Here is a 20,421-nt window from a genome sequence, read left to right on the forward strand (position 1 = left end):
AATATAAACGACACGGAATAAACAAAAGTAGAGACTCGTTATTTTGTGCAAATTCTTATAATAAAAAGACGTGTATATCAATGCATGGATCTTTCTTAACGATCCAAAGTAAACTAGCGGCTAAATCCTCGCCTAATAAAAAACGAAGTATGAGTAACGCTATATTTTAGTCGGATGCGGTAATAAAACCGAGATTAAGGGGACCAATGATGGTTTCACCAATCCAACTAGAAGACTGCTTGAATACTATTAAAACTATCAAAACACATTAATTTGTAATAATATAAAATAACTAAACTTATAAGAAAGAAATGTAAATGTAATTGTTGACATACAAATTATAAACAAAAATAAGATAAATTGTTAAATGTTTGTAATCCCTTCCCACTTAAATTCAAAATAATAATCTTTTTTCTTTCAGTATTGCATAATATCTTCAATTTAGTATTCATTTTGAAGAAGTAAAGTTTATTTGCATTGAATTTTTCGTTAAATTAAACGTAATTCATTCGTTGCTTTTAGATTGAAAGCGCAAATAATTTACGAATCGTTGAATATATGACGAGTGAATCATACAGCTATTTTTTCATATTATTATCACATTTTGATGAGATTCCGTCATAATAACAAAGTTCGCGTCGTATGACTAACATCAGGGGTGCGCAAGTGTGGGCGATTATTTTATTACGACGATTAATTATATGCGTAACTAATCATTTCGCAATGATGTTGTATCATCAGAGTGCAATAAAATCTGAAGGAAGAAACGAAAACTGGAAAGGTGGAGAAAGCATCCGTTTCTTATTTATTATTCATCATTATGCGCAAATTTAATAATCAATTTCTATTGAAATATTTCTTTAATAGATCCATTAATTTAAATCGGATGAGTTAGACTAGTGCTAAATTTTTTTATTTAATCTTGTATGCACAACATTAGGCATACATTGATTTATTGTGTGGTTTATATAGAAATAAGATTTTTTTAAGGAAATGCAATTAGAAAATATATGAAGTGATGTATTAATATTATTTAGTCAATCTTAATTGTATTAATTACATATAACTGATTAAATTTTTATTGTTTAAATAATTAACAAAAATAAAAAAGAATAAAAAATATAATTAAATAAAATTTTATATAAATATATATTCGTATGCAAAAGTTGTTATGTATTTCTTCACATTTTCCTTTTCGTAAATATTTTTTACATAAAAATTCAAGTTTGTCCCTATCAGAATTAACTATTATATAAAAAGATTTTAAGAGATTATTTCAATATTCACATATGTACTTCAATCATATACATACCTATATAAAAATAAGGTATCTCATAGTTACATATTAATAACAATTAGGGATTGTCAGTTCGAATATCATAAATTAATGCTTACAATTAGCGAGTCGTAAATATGTCGAAACGATAACTATAGAAGTAGATATTTCGCACAATTTATTAAAATGAGATAGGAATCGAAGTGCGATATTACTCAACTCTTTTAATTTATTAGTCAAATTAAGTTTTTCAATGTTAATTAAATCTCCAGAATATATGCTGTTATAAAACATTATACAGCGTGGTTATGGGGCACGCCTTGTTTATTAATTCATGCAAATTGTGGAACTGGTTATCGATTTATGGGATCGACGCAAACACATCAAGCAGTATGTCGACTCATCTTATCGACGCTTCTTTCCACGCACTATATCAGGTCCAGTGCCCACGCGCTTCTCTTATCGAAGGTTCTCGACACACGCTGCGGCTGTTCGAGTCGATCGTAACGAAAAAGAGCTACATTGATAAACCGGTCACGTAAAAAGCTACCGCGACGAGTTTAGACTTAGCTGCTAAAAGTAGATAATTTATTCAGTAAATGACGCGGACTTGCATCGCGTAAAATCTCATCATGAAATATGATAATCATACAAAATTTATTCAGTAGCTATGTCTGCTATCTGTTTTAACGTATTATGTGACACGCGTGTTTGAAGATTCTGAATTATCTGTATGTACATATATATAGGCAGAGAGTCTCAGTCAAAGGCTACTTGAGAGGTAATGATATGTATACTTGTGTACACAATAGTCAATATTAAAAATCGGTCGCAAATAATTTCAAGTTTGCGAGAATATATATACATTTTTGCCCGAATAAATATTTTCTCAAGTAAGATCTTGTAGAGAGATGATAAAACGGATTGAACGCGATGGAAATACTAACGTGTTTCTAAAAATATACCTGAGAATTATCATATAACTACAAAAAATTAGTAAGAGGAATTATAATTGTTATTGGAAAATATAGAGCAAATTCCAAGCAAAGATCGATTAATTCGCAAGTAGATATAATCGATAGATCAGAATCGGCGCGGAGACGGAACGAAAGGAAAATCATGGTTGCCGTTAAACGCGTATTAGTCACTAGATAATATGGAAATTATCGCCTCTTAAAGAACGTGAATCACACTTGCCAATGAGGTACAAATACATTTAGCACAAGACTCTAATACATGTATGTATATACATATTCAAAATGTTAATACAAAGAATGATAGTTTTCAACAAGTGTAACAATCTTACGGAGAATAGAGATATAAGTGAAATAATTAATGCTCTAATAAATAAACAAAAAATGAAGATTTATGATCATTGCGGTTCTTTAGAAACATTTACTTGATATATGTGTATATATATATATATATATATATGCCACGATATCTTTCAAGAATATAAAACATATAGTTATCTGTGATTAATGCAGATGCGATAATTTAGAACCTCTTATAAAGTCGCACGATATACGGGAAACGAGAAATTTCCTTTTTCCGGAACGACCGCTTTTACAGTGGTTAAATAAATCGTCAAATAGAAGAATTTCGAAGACCTCTGTGGGAAATTTCCGATTATCGCGTGTTGAATGACGCGTGGGAAGTGCACGTTTCCAGTATCCGTCGTTGATAGCTTCCAGTGTCCGACGCAGAGATTCTCGGACGCAAAAGACGGGAACGTAGTATTCCGTAACGATTAGCCACGCGAGAAAGGACGAAGTTACACGCATGTACCGCCGTGAGTAGCTAGCGCGGCTAGTTTTTTCTTGTATATATCGTCGAGAGAGGATGAATGAACCCAGCAATTTGTTAGGAGCGGGGACCGAGCAACGCGTTGCAGCTACTCAAGCCCCATTATCTCCGTAATCTTTCTCGCGGGAGACCAGAAGCCATGGTCGAACGGAGGCGAGCGGCCTCCAGGAGAGTACCAGCGAGCGGCAGTTTAACCATAATACATCCGTGGAAAGAGGAGGATTCTACATGGCAGAATCTACGCCACATAAAACCGGGAAGACGGGCCTCGCTGCGCATTCGGAAGTTGCACGCGCCTGCAGCATCCACGGAGTCGAGCTCTTCTCGTTCGCCACTTCGAAATTGGAAGACGCGTCATAAGCCGAGCTGTAATTAATTTGTAATTTATTGCGCTGCCTTGTTTGGAATCTACCGCAGCGATACTTCGGTATCTGGATTAATGATTTAATCGATTTATAGCTTCACTCGAACTTCCATTCGTCCAAGACTCGTCATTCATATTACGTGCATACGTACGATAGGAAAATATATGCGTATATGTATGTATACTTGTATGCAAATTTTATTGTTTCCGTTATTTTCATACATTTCAGTATGAATCATGTATTTTCATTATTTTGACACAAGCAACTATGGTATAAATTGCAGCCTGCAGCATATCAGATTAAGTACAAAATAAAATCGCAAAGAGTGTGCTATTAAATATGTGCATAATTTTGTTACTTGGTGTTTTTGATAATATCTCTTTCATACTTGAACGCTTAAATTGCTACTACAATGTATCCTTAAAAACGGATATGATTAATTTAGTGTTTAACGAAGAAAAGAAACAAAAAGATGATTCCGACATTTTCTTAATTTTATACGTATTATATATTTCACTTTGTAAAATTTGTGCGACGCGAATTAGAAAGATCAATGGATTATTAAGACATAATAATAATAATAATTTAATACAAATCGTACCGCTATTAGAAATAATAATACCGCGAATATACTATAATGAAGGATACGCGATGTAAATTATTTTTTATGCCTTTGTCGATTTTTATAGTATTTCTCCTTTGCATATACCGCGATCCCTCATCTTGGTAGAGTAGACCACTTTCGTTCGGTTTAACTCTTTTTTCCCTTGAAACTAACGTCGATTCCGCCGTATAATTTGCGGGTATAGAAAATGCGAGGAGAGCGCATCTCTTAGATCGCGGAGGCTGGATTTAAGAGGTAGGGCAAGCTCGTAACGTATAAAGGGCGCAAGATAATCAATTACCCCGGCTACCGTCTTCCCGAGAGCAATAACATCGACCGGCTGTTGCCCGTTTCAGGTCGTGTACCTGTTGCAACCGCGCGCGTATATTTAATAGCATCCCTAATCGGTTACACCCGGTCGTAAGGGTCCTCCTTTATACTTTTCCGAGATACGGGATGGATTCGAACAGGTCCAATCGAAATTTTTCGCGCGTTAATTCGTTAATGATATTGATATTTATATGTTTTGCCTTTTAGTAAGATGATATATTATTTCACGTAAACTTGTTACAGAAATCTTTTTAATACGTTCTTTCTATCAAGATAAACTAAGTTTAATCTCTTTAATTTACTCTTTATCTTTTTCTGATTCTAATAACTAAAAAAAAAAGATAAAAAGTAAGTTAAACTGATCGAGATTAAAATTAATCTATATTGGAAGAAATGGATATAAAAGAAACATGATTTATTTATAAGATTTTATATTTTTTAAATGATAAGGTAAATATATAGGGTGTTCCGAAATTTTTTGACAAGCGCTCTTGTGTAGAGCGGATTAAATTGGGTCACAAAGTCTTCTACCATTTTAAAATTTCCGCAATAGTTAACAAAATATTAATTACTGAAAAATCACTGAATATTAGTTTTTAATAATTTTTTACTTAAATACTATCAATTTTACAGAAAAACAACGAGACAAAAATTGTTTATTTTCTTCTCATAAAGCTTTTTTTAGAGTCATTTTCAGAGAGAACCATTTTTCAGAAACTTGCTTAATAATATGATGTTTATTTAGTTTACGTACAAAAAATATAATTTTATATTTTCGGCTATAATTCGACAGGTTACAACAAATTCAAAGGTGGACCGCGAGCCATAAAGGTCGCAGGTTATATTGCACAACCTGTGCAAACCTGTGCAATACTGTTATAAATTAAATATATAAATATAAACCTGACCGAGGAATTAATTACAGAGGGTTTTACATAATTGATATCGAAATATAATCAACTTGGTGAATACTATCACACCTTTGTGAGCCTTTAAAATTCCGATACGACCTTCGTGGAAAATATACTGTTAACGATAGGATTTAATGTCACGAATTAGGATTTATTTGCAATTCATGCGTTGAAAATTATAACTTGTGCATATATTAGATTCGAGATATTAAATTATTACATTTTGAGAATACATTAATTGGTAGTAACTGAAGAAGATTAATTATAAGTCGCTTAAAAATAAAACATTTTACGTACGAATATGGAAATAAATTCTAACAGTAGTTTATTTTTTAAAATACAGTTATTAAATAAAATTCATTGTAGGCCATAAAACTGCGTATTTGTGTGTTCGCAATTTTATAAGCTTATCAGTTTACTGATTAAATATAAATTATAGAAATTTTAATCTTACTAATATACACTCGCATCTTTAAGAATAAACAAATATTATCTACTTATATATTAACATTCCAAGATAATTAACTGTTTTCTTGAAAAACTAGGAGATCAAGTTTAAGAGATGCAATTATAAAATATCTATATCTGATTAAGATCGTCACAGGCCGGTGCTAACTTAATCCCAGTTCAGCAAAATGTAAATTTTCTGCAAGGACGCGATCCAATCGCCATCAGTATATTTCCTTCGCGCCGAATCATGGGACGACCTTTCGAAACTTCTCGTGCAACACTCTCGTCTCGGCGCTCTCTCGATGTAGTGTCCGCAAACGTATAATACAAGGAACGAAGAGGGCGTGGATGAAAAGGGATGGTCGGGAGAGAGGCGAACGGCTCACGTCCCGATATATTAAGCTCGATATTCCGCGGCGGACGTTAAGAGGCTCGAAATGGCGAATAAACGTTCGGTCGTAAAACGGTGCGGCGCGGCGAGCCGTATCTTCTAGCTAGGGGTAATAGCGCGTGTGATACGCACCGAACGTGCGTAGTCCGGCCTACGTTCGTCCACCTTCCGTGCCTCGTTCTTCGCCTGGTGCACTTCTCGCAATAATATAGCTATACCTATCTAAGCGGTAGCGGCTACCGAGCATAATATGAAACGCGCCGTTATTATGGAACGGCTATACAAATGTAACATTATATATAGTCAATCAAATAAATAATTTCCTTGTCGATCTGCGTCTCTTTCACCATTCCATGTCTATTGCAGTTATGAAACTAATTGCAGCTAATCTGATAGGCAATATATTACTACTCTTTTCAAAATAATATTACGCAATATAATTGTTTCTGCAGATAGCTAAGTTAATCACAAACTTGATAGTGGATGTTTTCAATTTTTTTGGTGGACCCAAGTATCGTCCGGTTTTTATTCACTCATGGAATGCAAAGAAAGATAGAATGACGTTTGTGTCAATTTATATTATTAAATGGAAAGTATCAAGTATCTTTTCACGATAGATAAGACGAGAATTAATGATATAATATTAATTATATTTTGGAATATAAGAATTTTTGAATATATTTGTCTTCTTTTTCGTATATTTTTACATCATCTCGCTTCTGCGTTCACCTCATTGAACTGAACCGAGTCCTTAGAATCCCCATCATTGCTTCGGGGGATTCCACTCGATGTCTATCAAATCTCTTCCCTTTCGGGCTTCCTACTCGGGTCTTTAACTTCCGTGGACGTAACGTTATTACATTTTACTCGTTTCAAACTGGAGAAACGCAAAGCGAAGATAAGGGGAAAGAACGCACGGGAGTGAAAGAGACAAGAGGGTATGACAGAACGAAAGGAAGACGAAGTAGAAACGAGCTACGAGGGTTAAAGAGGAGGGACGAGGAATACCCTCGGGCTCAGCAGCATGATTACGAGCCGCAATTATGTCTCCGCCGGCTGCCGGCCACGCAGAGGTCGTCGGGTACAGTAGACTACGAAAGTTCCTTCGACAATCTTTGGAAGCGTTATTTCTCTTTTTTTTATGTATCAGAGATGAAAAAGATAACATCTCTGAATAATTCAAGTAGCTCACGCTACTCTCTAAATCTGAATCAGTGGATAATCATTGATATCCAGTGCCAAGTATGCTACTGATGATCAGTGAATTAAATGTGAGATCCCTAATCTAGCTAATTTTGATCTAATTAACCTTGTTTTAGTGTTTAAATTCAATGAATATGGTATTGGAAGATTGAAATTAACATGCAAAAATCAGTATTTTAGTTATTATGCTCAAATATTCTTCCTTTTTTAGTTGAACTTTCACTGAGTATCAGTGCCAAATAAACCACTAGGTAATTAGTGACTATCCACTGATTCAGGTTTAGAGAGTACGATAAAAAATTTTCAATATTGCGTTCTTCTACGAATGCAAAAGTGTTTTACGTATATACATATAAAGACAAATGTTTCATTATGCTGCGCGATATTTAAATTGTCTCAATTTCTTCGAATAGGAGCGATTTCATTTTAACTAATTTTAAAAAATATTAAAACAACAATTCTTTGCGATATGGAAATATAATAGAATAATAGGGAAAATCTTCATCTAATAGATAGACCTTGAATTTGGACAGCTCTCTTGTTAAAAAGATTTAAACTTATATGTATTTTCTTAGGAAATTGTATGCAGAATATGAAAGGAGAAAAGGAAATATGTTAAATAAAAAACTTCTTCGTATTTCTTCCTGCGCTATTAATTCTCGTCTAGTCAACAGGAAACAATAGATCTTATGCTCAACCACCGTACTCTCCGGAGACGGAAATTTCTTTCCCACAATCTGATTCGATTCGATTTCCTAGCTGTCAGTTTATACGTTACACGCGTCTGAGATTTATTATTTTATTTAGTTTTCTGCTAAAATAAGTACGATCGATTAAAAATAAAGAAAATGTTATTGTCACATAAAATCTATATTCATTTTATTTTCTCTATGTACATGTCCAATACCAATTCAGCAGTCGGAAAAACATGTTATCGGGAAATTTACATAGCCTATGAAAACATTTTCGAAGTCAGCACGGTTGACCAATGTTCTCCATCCGGACAAATATGTTCTCTTGATGTTTTTCGATAAAATGACAGAGCTTGTAGCAGCCACTGTACCGAACGTAGATCTCGGGAAAGGGTCGAAGAGAGAGAGGGGTGATCAGGCGAGTGGCCGCGAGCAGGTAAAACGAAGCAGCGTGCGGAACAGACCCGTAGAGGGAGACGAGCAGATGGCGGAGAAGGGGAGAATGGCTACAAAAGTGGTGCGAGAGAGACATCGGTACTGATCGCGAAAAAAAAAAATACGTTATACCTGAATAAAGAACAGGTGAGAGAGACATGGAGGCAAAGCACATGGCACAATGTTGCTCGAGGAATAAGAGAAAGCTATGCGAAGGAACGAAGGATTTTGACAACGAAACAAATGTAATGTCGGTCGACGAGAAATTATTAAGAATGAAATTATATAAAGATAGGTAGATAAACAACAAGTACGAAGAGTGGAATTATAGCGGAGGAATGGATGGAGCGGAAGGAGCGAGAGGGAAGTTAAGTACAGAGAAATGAGTGCATGCGGCAACAAGAAGGAGGAATGATTAGGGAAAAGAGAGTAAGAAGAGGAAAGGCCTAGGGTGAGGAATTGCGGGAGCGAGAGCGGGTCGGCGAGGCCGAGAGCGGGGCGAGGAGGGGGAGAAGGGGGAGAAGGTAGAAACAGGTGCTAGACGCGAGGGAGAAGGAGCCTCCGCGGGAGCGCGGAGAGAGAGAGAGAGAGAGAGAGAGAGAGAGACGGAGGGAGACAGGACAAGAAAAGATAAACCGACCGGCTAACATGTGCCGGGAGGAGGAGGGTGAGGGGAGGGGGAAGGGAGGACGGGGTAGAACGGACCCACCGTGAGGCATGTTCCCACGATCTCATGAATGAACTCGCGTGGCTACTCGCTCCGTGGTGGGGTACTCGCGCCGCGTTCACCTTGCCTCGCCGTCATCTTTCATCCTTCACTCGCCGTCTTTCCGTGCGAAGGCGAGAGGGCCGAGAGTTGCACCGGTGAACGGATAGACTCGAATTCGAACGTCGGCTACGAGCACGATGTCGCGGGGTTGAAGAACCCTGGGTCAATGAGAATCGACAAGGGGGGATCGATGCCGGTCATTTCTCTAAAAAGAGAAATTCGACAAAGCGAAATTGGCGCTCACTCGCTCGATAAGAATAAATATTGATTTTGTAGAATGAACGAGTTAGCGAGAGAAAATAAACGTCACGTTGATTGAAGATGAACGACACTGACGAGTATCTTTGAACAAGTGTCACGCAGGTTAACGTTTATATAAAGTTCATTCTACACGCAAGTTAATCTCAAGTTTGTTGCGACAGCCAATCTGAAGCGTTGATTTCAAAATGCAAACTTGCGATCGGCTTGTGTCTAATGTAGAATGAGGTTCAGACCCGGTTCCAACGTAAGATCACCTTTCATTCTTTTTCTAATTCTTAGAAAGAGTAAATTGAACTGAGATTAAAATTAATCTTACGCTAGTGAAACCGGATCAAAGATATAATGTATTTATGATATGAAAAACAAATACTGTTTATGAAATACCTGTATAAAGTTTATATATAAAATAAAGTTATATTCGTCCAGAAAAAATATAGATAATAACGTCGAAACATAATTATGTCAATCAAATGAACAATACTATTCATCTACCAGCATTAAAGCAAAACTCTGCATTTTTAAAGTCGGTGCTCTTCATTTCATAGAAAAAAAAGACTAATTGGTCGATTCTCTTAAGCATTATGTATTATATAAAGGACTGTGCTCTGATTTTTAATTCAACTTTTAATATTAAATTTAAACAAAGTTAAAAATGTGAATGAAGTATTTCGAGTTTTCAACAAAATAGGAATACTTTCTATATGACGTACATAAATTTTTATCTTTGTTTTAATTAATAGTCAGCCATAATAGTCATGGTTTTAATTAGTAGTCACGTGGAATGGCTTGTGATTATCAATTTAATCGGAAAGCTCTTAAGTAAAGGTTGAACCTACTTGAAAGCCTGTGTACTAAATATATATGACAACGCATTTGCGCGAAGCATTAATTTTATCCGCGTCATTTCGGAATTGGGAACCCATTTCCGTAACCTCGCTGCCGGGCTTCGGCATAAACCGTTACGGGCCAATAATTGCCAGTGCCAGAGATCGGGCTGAGTGCCGCGGCCGTCGATCGAGATAAACCGGCTTGTCGAATCACGTGAGAAAACAGGAAAGGCAAGGCATCGCCGGTTATGAGTTCCTGGTCCACCCTCTTTCGCTCTTCTGGCTTCTCGTGAATGAAGCGGAGTCGCGTGGCGCCTCGTGACGTCACAACCTGTTGCTAACCATTGCCCTCTCTGCTCTGTCCCTCTCTCTCTCTCTCTCTCTCTCTCTCTATCACCTCCCTCCCTTTCTCAGCACGCGTGCGCAACAACGGATGTTGCTTTTTTCGAATTATGGGAAATGTCATTTGTATGAAAATGAAAAAAAAAAAAGATTGAGAATAAAAGTTTCGATAAATTTGTAATTCAGTTTAAAACAATTTTGAATACACGACGTGTATAATTTCTTTACAGTGTGCCTGGAATTGGCAGGAAGTGGTCACTAACGTTACTTCCTGTGAAATCTAAAAGCTATTTTTGTTAGCAAAGACAAAGGGTTTTTGAAAACATAAAAATCTGAGTAGTTTTCTAAAGATCATATTTCAAAAATAAAAAATTAAGAACGAAACGCTACTCATCGTTCAGTTTGAAATAAACTCTGATTATAAAAGAATATTACAATCAACGTTTATTTAAAAAAAAAAAATCAAATATTATAATCGGAGAAATTGTTGCGGATAAAAATTAAGGAAAAAAAGGAATTGGCACAAAATCATATTTCTAAGAAAATTGTTTCCAATATGACTCTAAACGGTACACCCTGTAGAATATCAAACGTTCTCAGGAATCTACTTTATCCACAGTGGTCAGATCGCATAAACGTATCCGTGGCTCTACCTATGGCTAACGTATCGAAGCCGTAGTAAAGACATCCGGTGAGCAAACCAGCAGAGGTAGACACTTGCTTGTTGGAGCACCGACCTGATTTTCTTCTCGCAGGGATGACTGATTTGCACAGTCATTTATAAGTTTATCAAATTTATGGACCCGAGTTATAAATATACTGTAGACATGTACATTTATGGATCGTATACATCCACACAAGCACATTTTTGTGAATAATAATGCAATAAACATTTGAGAAAAAGCAAAACTAAGACGCGATTTTTGTTATTCTAATCTAAGAATAACAAAAATTAGATATATACTTGTGCTTGAGACAAATAGAACAGAACAGCGAAAGCTCATTTTTTATTTAAATCTCTTCCAACCAGATTTTCTTTTATTAACGCAAAACATCAATGACAGTGTTTCATTCTTCACGAGCGATGCTATCTTTAATCTCGCTCGATAACCCAGCAAAACAGCTTCGGTATAATTATGAGTTGTGTTTTATATGAAGACAAAGTTCGAGAAATTTGTCGACCTTTAACATTAGAAGTACTAAGATTCTTACTCTTAAAAAGGACAAAGTGAATAAATTACTATGAAAAGAGAGAAAATAAAATATTTCATCGGAAAATGAAATATTTCATTAATATAAAGGACATAATTATTGAAAAATATTTCAAATTTCTATCTTTTACACAAGAAATATTAATATAAAAAATAGGAATGATTAATAATGACCGCTCGGTATCTTTAGCATTAACATGTTAAAAAAAATTGCATTTTTTATGTTGAAATGATTGTCTGGTTCTCTTATCTTAAAATATAATTCATATAGCAATCATATCTCTGTTGGCAGTTAATTTTTTTAATGACAAAAAGAGATAACGACGTAGTTAAGTTGGCAAATTTATCAAATCGCTAAATTGAATTCAACTTATTCATTCCGCGTAGAAATAATAATAAATATAGTGCAATGTTGATTAAATATGTTTTCAAATTTTGCAATTAAAGTATATACAATTAAAGTGATTTTAGAATTATGCGAACAGACATTACATCTATACAATACCTTCCTCTTTGTTTATTCGAAAATGCTATTGATGATCTACATTAACGTCGTTTTGCTATCGTATTTTCTTCGAGAAAGACGACAGCAAGATCAATATACATCAGTATCGGTCGGAGAAAAGATAAAACGGACCTACGCAAGCCATTTCAATCGTGAGGTCAACATCGATTTGTACAAACAACGGGCAACATCGAGCGAGCTGTGAGAAGAGAAATAGAAGAGATCTCATTTTGATAGCTATTATTTTTGTCACTTTTTCCCATCCAGACATTTATTGTTTCAATCGAGAGTCGTTTGCTTTTAAAAAGTACAAGAGAAGAAAATAAAGATATAATAAAATTTAGATATTATAATTATATAAATTTCTGAAAGTCTTTGAAGACTAATTAAATAATTAATGAAAGTGATTATAATATATCCTTCCTAAATTATTTGATACGATATCTTTTCGTGTAGTTGATTTAATAAGAAACGCTCAAAATATTATACTAATATTTAATGTCGTAACGATGATTAATTAAATTATTAAAATATTAAAAATTTATATACATATAAATATTGTAGTTCACATAAATAAAAGAAGAACGTATGCATCGAAGATAGCAAATTATATATAACATCTTGAATATGAAATAGAATTAATCAAATTAAATTTAAGTGACTATACGCTCGCTCAGTTTCATTTCACCAACAAAGTCAAAGCGTAAACGACCGAAAATTATATTCAGAAAAACATGTGGTTTGCCTCGATTTTTTTTATTTTCGAGATGCGAGAACAACTACCGACCAACTACTCTCGAGATCGCGTCTTCAAGAGCGCAGCTCTGTCAAAGGAAGAAAGCCAGAATCGGGTAGCGCTCGACAGGTCCAGCGAGGCCACTCGTTTACTGCGGGAAGGATTTGTTTCAAACTGCAAATCGCCGTCGCCGACGATCGAGGACGTGAGAACCGTATCTGCGTCTGGTCTCGGGTAGGTAGGTAAGCAAAGCGAACGAGGAGGGAAGATGAAGGATGTAGCGGGAGGGAGAGGAGCTCGACCGCACGCACAGCTGCGGTTATGCGTTTCGCGCGATGTACACTAGGCGTCATAAATGCCTCTTTTGTATACTGGACATTTCATCGAACTTCACTTCGATATCTAAGAGTGCGATCCACTTCACGCTGCAAATGCTTTGAAGCATTCTTCGATTGATCTATTCGTAAAATTTTTCCTCCTGCAGCTCAACAAAGCATTAAGTATCGTCCAATTTGCAGTGGATTAAGTGGATCGCATCTCAAATATCATCAAATAAAATAATAAAAAAATGTGACAAAACTATATCATAACGTGAAGGGCATATTATGTATAATATTTAAAAATAATTTAAAATTGGAAAAGATTAACGATTATTTTATATTATCAGATTATGTAATATAATTTAATGTTTTGTATATTAAATAAATGAAAGAAAAACAGATAAATGTATCATGCATTTTTTTCTTGGATTTTGCTATGGACGAGTTTTATTTATAAATATTTAGATATATATACCCTTTTTTTTTTTTCGAAAAATGTCCGTATAATGAGTCATTTGTGTGATGGCATTTATAGCACCTAATGTACCGTCTAGCCGGCCTGCAACTTTCCTCTCCTCTCCGTCCTTTCAGAAAGCCCACACCTCCACTCGCCACGCCGCTTTGCGTCGCCTCGATACATTCCCATGCAGGTGCAGGGCTTCTCCAGCAATTTCTCTCCTCTGTTTCTCATTCATCTCCCTTTTTCTGACAAACCCGAACGAATTTGGGTTCGCACGTCACGAGTTTGCTTTTCAGTATTTTTCCCACTCGTCCCTCCAAATAGGTGTACTGTGTTTATTGAATTTAACAAGCTTGCTAGAACGGTCTCGAAACCGACTGACTAATTACTGAGAAAATAAAAAAATCTAAAAATTTTGAACGTATCGTATGACGTGAGATCAGGTATGCTTCGATTTTGACTTCGATTTTCAAAATAATGCGTATATGAAATATCTATCAAATGTCAGTAAAGTGACATTCAAATATTTTCTACTTATTTATATATTTTGCATTAATAATTCATGTAAATCCTTTGCATTTGATTGAAAGATTTGTGGTAGTGCTCAATTGATTTATGATTAACATACAGAGGCACGAGACAAAAAGATAGGGGCACGCACAGTTACGGGGCGGGACTTTTTAGTAAGTCAGGACACGTAATTTAACGAGCTTCGATCATCCGGTGTCGATTTGATTGAGGGATAAATAGGAAATACACACCTTGTACTCGTACTCAGAGATTGAAAATTCTTATCCGTGTTGTAAAAAATATTCACTGATGTTCAATAAAAACAAAAATTTGTGTGATTATTCCACGAAATTAATTAATTTAAAAATTATATACATAAAAATGAATACTGAAAATTTTAACGCTGTTAAATTTGATAAGACTACCAATAAAATAAACTTTAGTATTTCAATAAACTAACAAAAATTTATGTTTTTTAAAACATATTAGATACAAGTAAAACTCATTAGTCTAAAAGCAATTTTATCTAAAATAAGAATCTTTTCATTAAATTTATGCAATAGAGAAGATATAAAAAAAAAAGAGAAATGAGATGAGACACACATAATTAAGATATAATTAAAATACGAAGCAATTTAAAAAACGAAAGTTAATTTAAAAAATATATAAAGATACACTGTGTGCGGTATCTTTATATATCGATTATAACTTAGCAATTCATCTCACACTCCATTAAAATATTAATGGCAAAATAACGATGCGATGACTAAACTTTCCTCGAAGTTTCTTGGTCCGATGTCTCATACGGTATTTGCCATACGAATTCATATTTATGAGACAACATTTCTTCACAAACACGCGAGGGAGCGAGAGCCGAATTTACCACAGTGTTACATTCGCGACGCAGATGCGTTACGTTTTATGTGCAACGACACATAAGAAGCGCAAAACAAATCTCTCGCCATCGCGTCAATGTCAGGATAGACAATGGCTATTTGCATAAAACATTCTGAGTACCGACTGCCATCGATGGCAGCGTGTCGTAAACGAAGATCGAATGTTCGATCGTTTGACAATAGTGTTGGAGATTGTTATGAAAAAAGCAAATGGAAAGTTTATGATCGTATAAATAATGGAAAATTCAAAGAGCAATCTTAGTAATAATTAAGATCCTTAAATAAGGTTGTTCTACATTTTTTTCTAATAAAATTAATTAATAATTAATAAAATAATTCTCTCTAATAATATTTGTTATAACAATTGATAGAAAGCAATTTTGAAAAATATCATGTTTCTATATTGTTATCAGTCGCAAGAAAATTGTATAGGAATAAATCTTGAAGGATAAAATTTTATATGAATATCATAATTATAATATATAAATCTCGCTTGATTTATTTTAAGCGTTAATCACAAATTATTTACGTCACGCGTTAAATGTGCATTGAGCTAATATTTAAAGTCATTAAACATTCGCGACATGACATGTGGTCTCGTACTGCATGTCAGATATACAGTAGTCTAAAATTAAGCAAATCAACGCGCGTGAAAGATACGGATCAAATATTGATTGTTGACCGACGAGTAACAATGAATTAATTTCGAGCGATTTCAACTATTTAATTATTTACGCGTGCATTAGCACGTGCATTCTACGGTAATAAACAGAATCACGTCTGATTCACGCCCACCGAAAGTTAAATGACACACGATAAATCGGCCGGCTAATTATACGCAATTTACGCGCTTGAGTTGCGTTATTACATGGTTGTTATTACGGCACAGTCAGTATACTGTTCGATTGATGTCCTACGCTCATATCTATGGCATTGCTTACGTTCTAATTGCTAATTGCGTGGGATACGTTTTCAATTTATAGGTAAGTTTCTACATAAATGCTGTAAAATTATTAAACAACGTTAAGTTCCCGTTTAATAGATTTAAAATAGTGACAAAGAAATGATTAAAACATGAATATAAAACAATTTAAATTTATAGTGCTTCCTGTAGATACATTGAATATCGCAAAAATATAATACTAAGGATGAAAAGATGTTTTTAAAACTTTGTAAAGATAGATTTATTTGATATACATTTTTAAAATAGGACAAAATGAAATAAAAAGATATTTCATAATATTTTTATTCAGATAAAAGAGAGAGGAATAATTTAAATACAAATTTTTATAATTTAAATGTTATGTGGCATGACAGAAAATTTTCAGTGTTCCTACCGTTGTTATAAAACTGTGACACTTGTAAACTCTTAAAAAACGAACAGTGGACAAAAATTTTTGGAACAGAAAATTTTTAAGCATTTAAATGTGAATCTTTCTCTCTCATTGTTATATAAATGTGAATCTTTCTCTCTTATTGCTATATAAATGTTTAGTTACCTCTCCACCTACAGACTACATTTTAACTTTATCGATTCGTAATACTGATAAGTGCATAAACAATTATCAACAAACGTTGTGGATATATGTTGCAACTGTTTAGAGAGCAACAGTTTATTATCCGTCTGCTTTTCGAATAGTAACATCTAAATATTTATAAGAATGATTCACGGGTCGATTGCGCAAGTTTAGAAAAAGGCACAGAAAATCACTGAAAAATGCCCCTCGAAGTTAGATAAGATCGGATAAATGGGTGGGGGCGACGCGTCCGACGCGTATGCGTAGCCTCATACACGCGTCCGAAAGAGAATGGAAGGCGGGGGCGTTTAGTGGGGGGGCTTTAATGAGGATGCTGCTGATTATCCAATTCGTAAATTCTCGCTACATTTTGATCGCGCACGACGAGCCGCGAGTAACAAGGATGACTCGCACTGCCACTCAACACTATACATTCGTCCTAGAAAATTCCGATTTTCAGTGTGACGAAATCCACTTTCCTGCCCCATTATAAGTTAATTACTCGCCAGTTACTCGGATACAGTAAAACGACGAAGAAACGAAATAAAAAGAGAAAATTTTGTGTACAATACTAATTTTTTAATGAGAAATATTGCCGTTTATCTTCTTAAATTTATCTTTATATATTGTTTATGCGAATCCAATTTAATTTTATATACCTATATATAATTCATACAACGAAAAACAAATCATGTTATTGAAATTTATCGGAAAGAAAAATGTTTTGTTTCAAATTAATGTGCGATAATACTTAAACTGACAAAACAACATTGTTTAGAACAATTTCAATTCGCATATCAGAATTACAGTAAATACCCGATTGTTTTGTTTGATATTATGCAAGAGGTATACAACATTCGCGCGATCTAATTGAACAAATCATATACGTGTGAGTGTAGTTCACGTAGCAAGTACTCGAATTATGCAAGCGTCATCGGATGTAAATGTACCTCTAAGTATCTGGTCCGACATTAACACAACGCTACATATATCGAAATCGCAGTTGATCGTATTTCACGAGACGACGAAAGAGCTGATTTCACTATTCTTCTCATTATCAGTTTGTCCCTTTTATTCCGAGAAATGCATCGATATTTTTATACAAAATGAAGAAATATCAGAAACCTTTCACTTCATACTACCAAATATAAATGGCCGGTTCCTAATTAAAGAGTAAGGAATATCTGTACCATGTACTTTTAGATGACAAATAGCTTTTAAACTTGACAAAATCATTCTACGCCCGCGAACAGTCGCTTAATGAGAATATTAAGCTGGACGATTATTAACGCTGTCTGGACACTCTCGTAAATTTTTCTCACGCCATTCGTATGCGCTATATTAACAAGACGATAAAATATTCACCAACAACTACAATCGTATTATGTGAATAATTGTGAAATTTGAAAAAATACTTTCTTCTTTCAAAAATTTTCAAACAAATTGCTAAATATAATATTGATTCACAAAAAGTACAGCTCTGACAACTTCATATCGACAATGCAAGTCATATTTCTTTGTCTCAAAGTATCCATCCAAAAATTTTTTCAAAATATATTATTTGCTTCTCAATCATAGAAATTATCGTATTACAAATGTAATATAATCGTAACATAAATTTAGTTTATATTATATCTGAATAGTCAATCTATTCTCTCTGTCAAAGATAGTGCAATTATTAATCCTCATAAATATATTTATAATCTAAAACCTAAATTTTCCAAATTGCGTGCCAAATAAATATGCACGCAGGAGAAAATATATACAGCTATACTTGTCGCATTTAATTCAATTTTCTAGTTTTTAGATATTCGATAGTCTAATTAACCGATGATTTTTATTAACTCATGTGATAATGAAGCATAAAAAAATATATATATTTATATAAAATTAAGCATTTGCAATATTTTTAGACGTTTGGTGTCTAAATCCCTTAAAAGCAATGTTTCTCGAGCGATTAAGAAGATAAGCATGGGGATTGGAAAGACTCACCTAAGGAGCTTTCCGGATCAGAGAGGTCCGACAAGGAAGGCACCTTCTGCATCGAGGTAACTCTGCCAGGGAGAGCCGGCACCAAACCTTCTTCTTCGGCGTCGGATGTCATCTCTTGCTTCAACAACTTCGCCATCATCGTCAACATACCGCTACCGTCGGTGATGCCATTGGCTCCCAGGAAGCTACCCATGCTTCGAACGTCGCGCTAATAAAATATATATCATTAATTCGCGCTGACATGCCCGTCTTTATCTATGTAAAAAATTTCGTTGTGATATATGTGCGTATCTTTTTATAGTAAAGTGCAGTGACATGTTTTTGTAGAACGTTTAAATTTAACATCTTCATTTAAAATTATTTAAAGTAAACAAGTTTCGATGTAAAAGGGACAAAGTTCATGAAAATTTTGGAAAAGAGGAGATCTGTATGTTTGAAAAGTAAGAAAAGCAAATTAGAGAGATAACCAGTTAGTCGCTGAAGGAGGAAGCAACGTGCATGCGTTATTCGTTGAGGAAGAAAGGAATAAAGAGGAGACACAGCTTGGAGCGGAAAAAGAATGGAGAGAGTGCTCGTGCTGGCGATAGTCACGACTCGCTTGACCTTCGTATGAAAGACTCTAACTTGAATGAAATGTCGCGATGGAATGACGCAACAGCGTGTAATGCGCGTGATCTAGTACTACGAGGAATCAATGAACGTAATTCGTACGGAAGAGAAATTAAACTTGAGTATATTTTTTAGTTACCGATCAGTTTAAAAAATTCTTTTGATGAAGAAAAAATAATATTATTGGACCCTTGATTGGACCATATTATCGAAATTATTAGCTATTATAGATGGAAGTCGCGCGAGTTTTTAATTTTTCTCAAATTAGCAGTGTTTAGTTATAATATTTGTTAAAAATTTAATAAAAAATGAGCGATGACAAGAAATAAATAAGAAAATCGCTCGCTTTCTCTTTTTCCTTCATAATTTTTAAATATCTGTATATTATAATATACAGTTTTTCCTTTAAATCTATATGTAATTATTATCAATAATGTACATTAATTAATATATAACTTATAATTATTTTTTATAATAGTGTAATATTATTTTATGCGTGGGCGAACATAATAATTCATCCTTTCCTTATTACACCACCATTTAGACGACACAAATGATAAGCAAAAACGATCCTATGTGCTAATAATATACGACTAAATTCAATGTACAACGATCGTTCTGTATAATAATTATTTGTTAAGTTATCAGCGTAACAAACTCACACACGCATATATATATGTAGACAAATAGAAAGCGGTTAAAGATCCTGAGTCTTGTCACGTTCTATTCCGCTATCTTTCTTCGCATCGTTATTCTTCTCTCTTTCTATGTTTACGTATCTATTCGCTTATCTCTTCCTCTTTCGTCGTCGGTATTTGATGCTGAATGGAGATCTATTCATCGCAGGCCAATAGTACGTGACCGAGTTAACCATTGATAGAGTCGTCTGTAACGATGATATCTCTCAGATGCGACCGAGCGAGTGAATCGTCGAGACGGTTATCTTACGACAAAATGACCGAATGCTATAATGTATACAATTGACAATCCTATTGGTTTCTTC

At 34.5% G+C, this 20,421-nt stretch overlaps 1 protein-coding gene across 4 annotated transcripts in view; it reads right to left on the reverse strand.

Moving 5' to 3' along the window:
• The window catches only part of pnt (ETS transcription factor pointed), a 130,277-nt gene that overhangs the window by 81,801 nt on the left and 28,055 nt on the right, over window positions 1-20,421 (reverse strand). For all 4 annotated transcript variants that reach the window (XM_011065395.2, XM_011065396.2, XM_011065394.2 and 1 more), the window contains exon 3: window positions 18,810-19,017. In XM_011065395.2, coding sequence (XP_011063697.1) covers window positions 18,810-19,017 — 208 coding nt within the window. The remainder of the gene's footprint in view (window positions 1-18,809; window positions 19,018-20,421) is intronic.

This window comes from Acromyrmex echinatior, chromosome 2, assembly GCF_024713525.1.
Source record: "Acromyrmex echinatior isolate Ae372 chromosome 2, ASM2471352v2, whole genome shotgun sequence".
NCBI lineage: Eukaryota > Metazoa > Arthropoda > Insecta > Hymenoptera > Formicidae > Acromyrmex > Acromyrmex echinatior.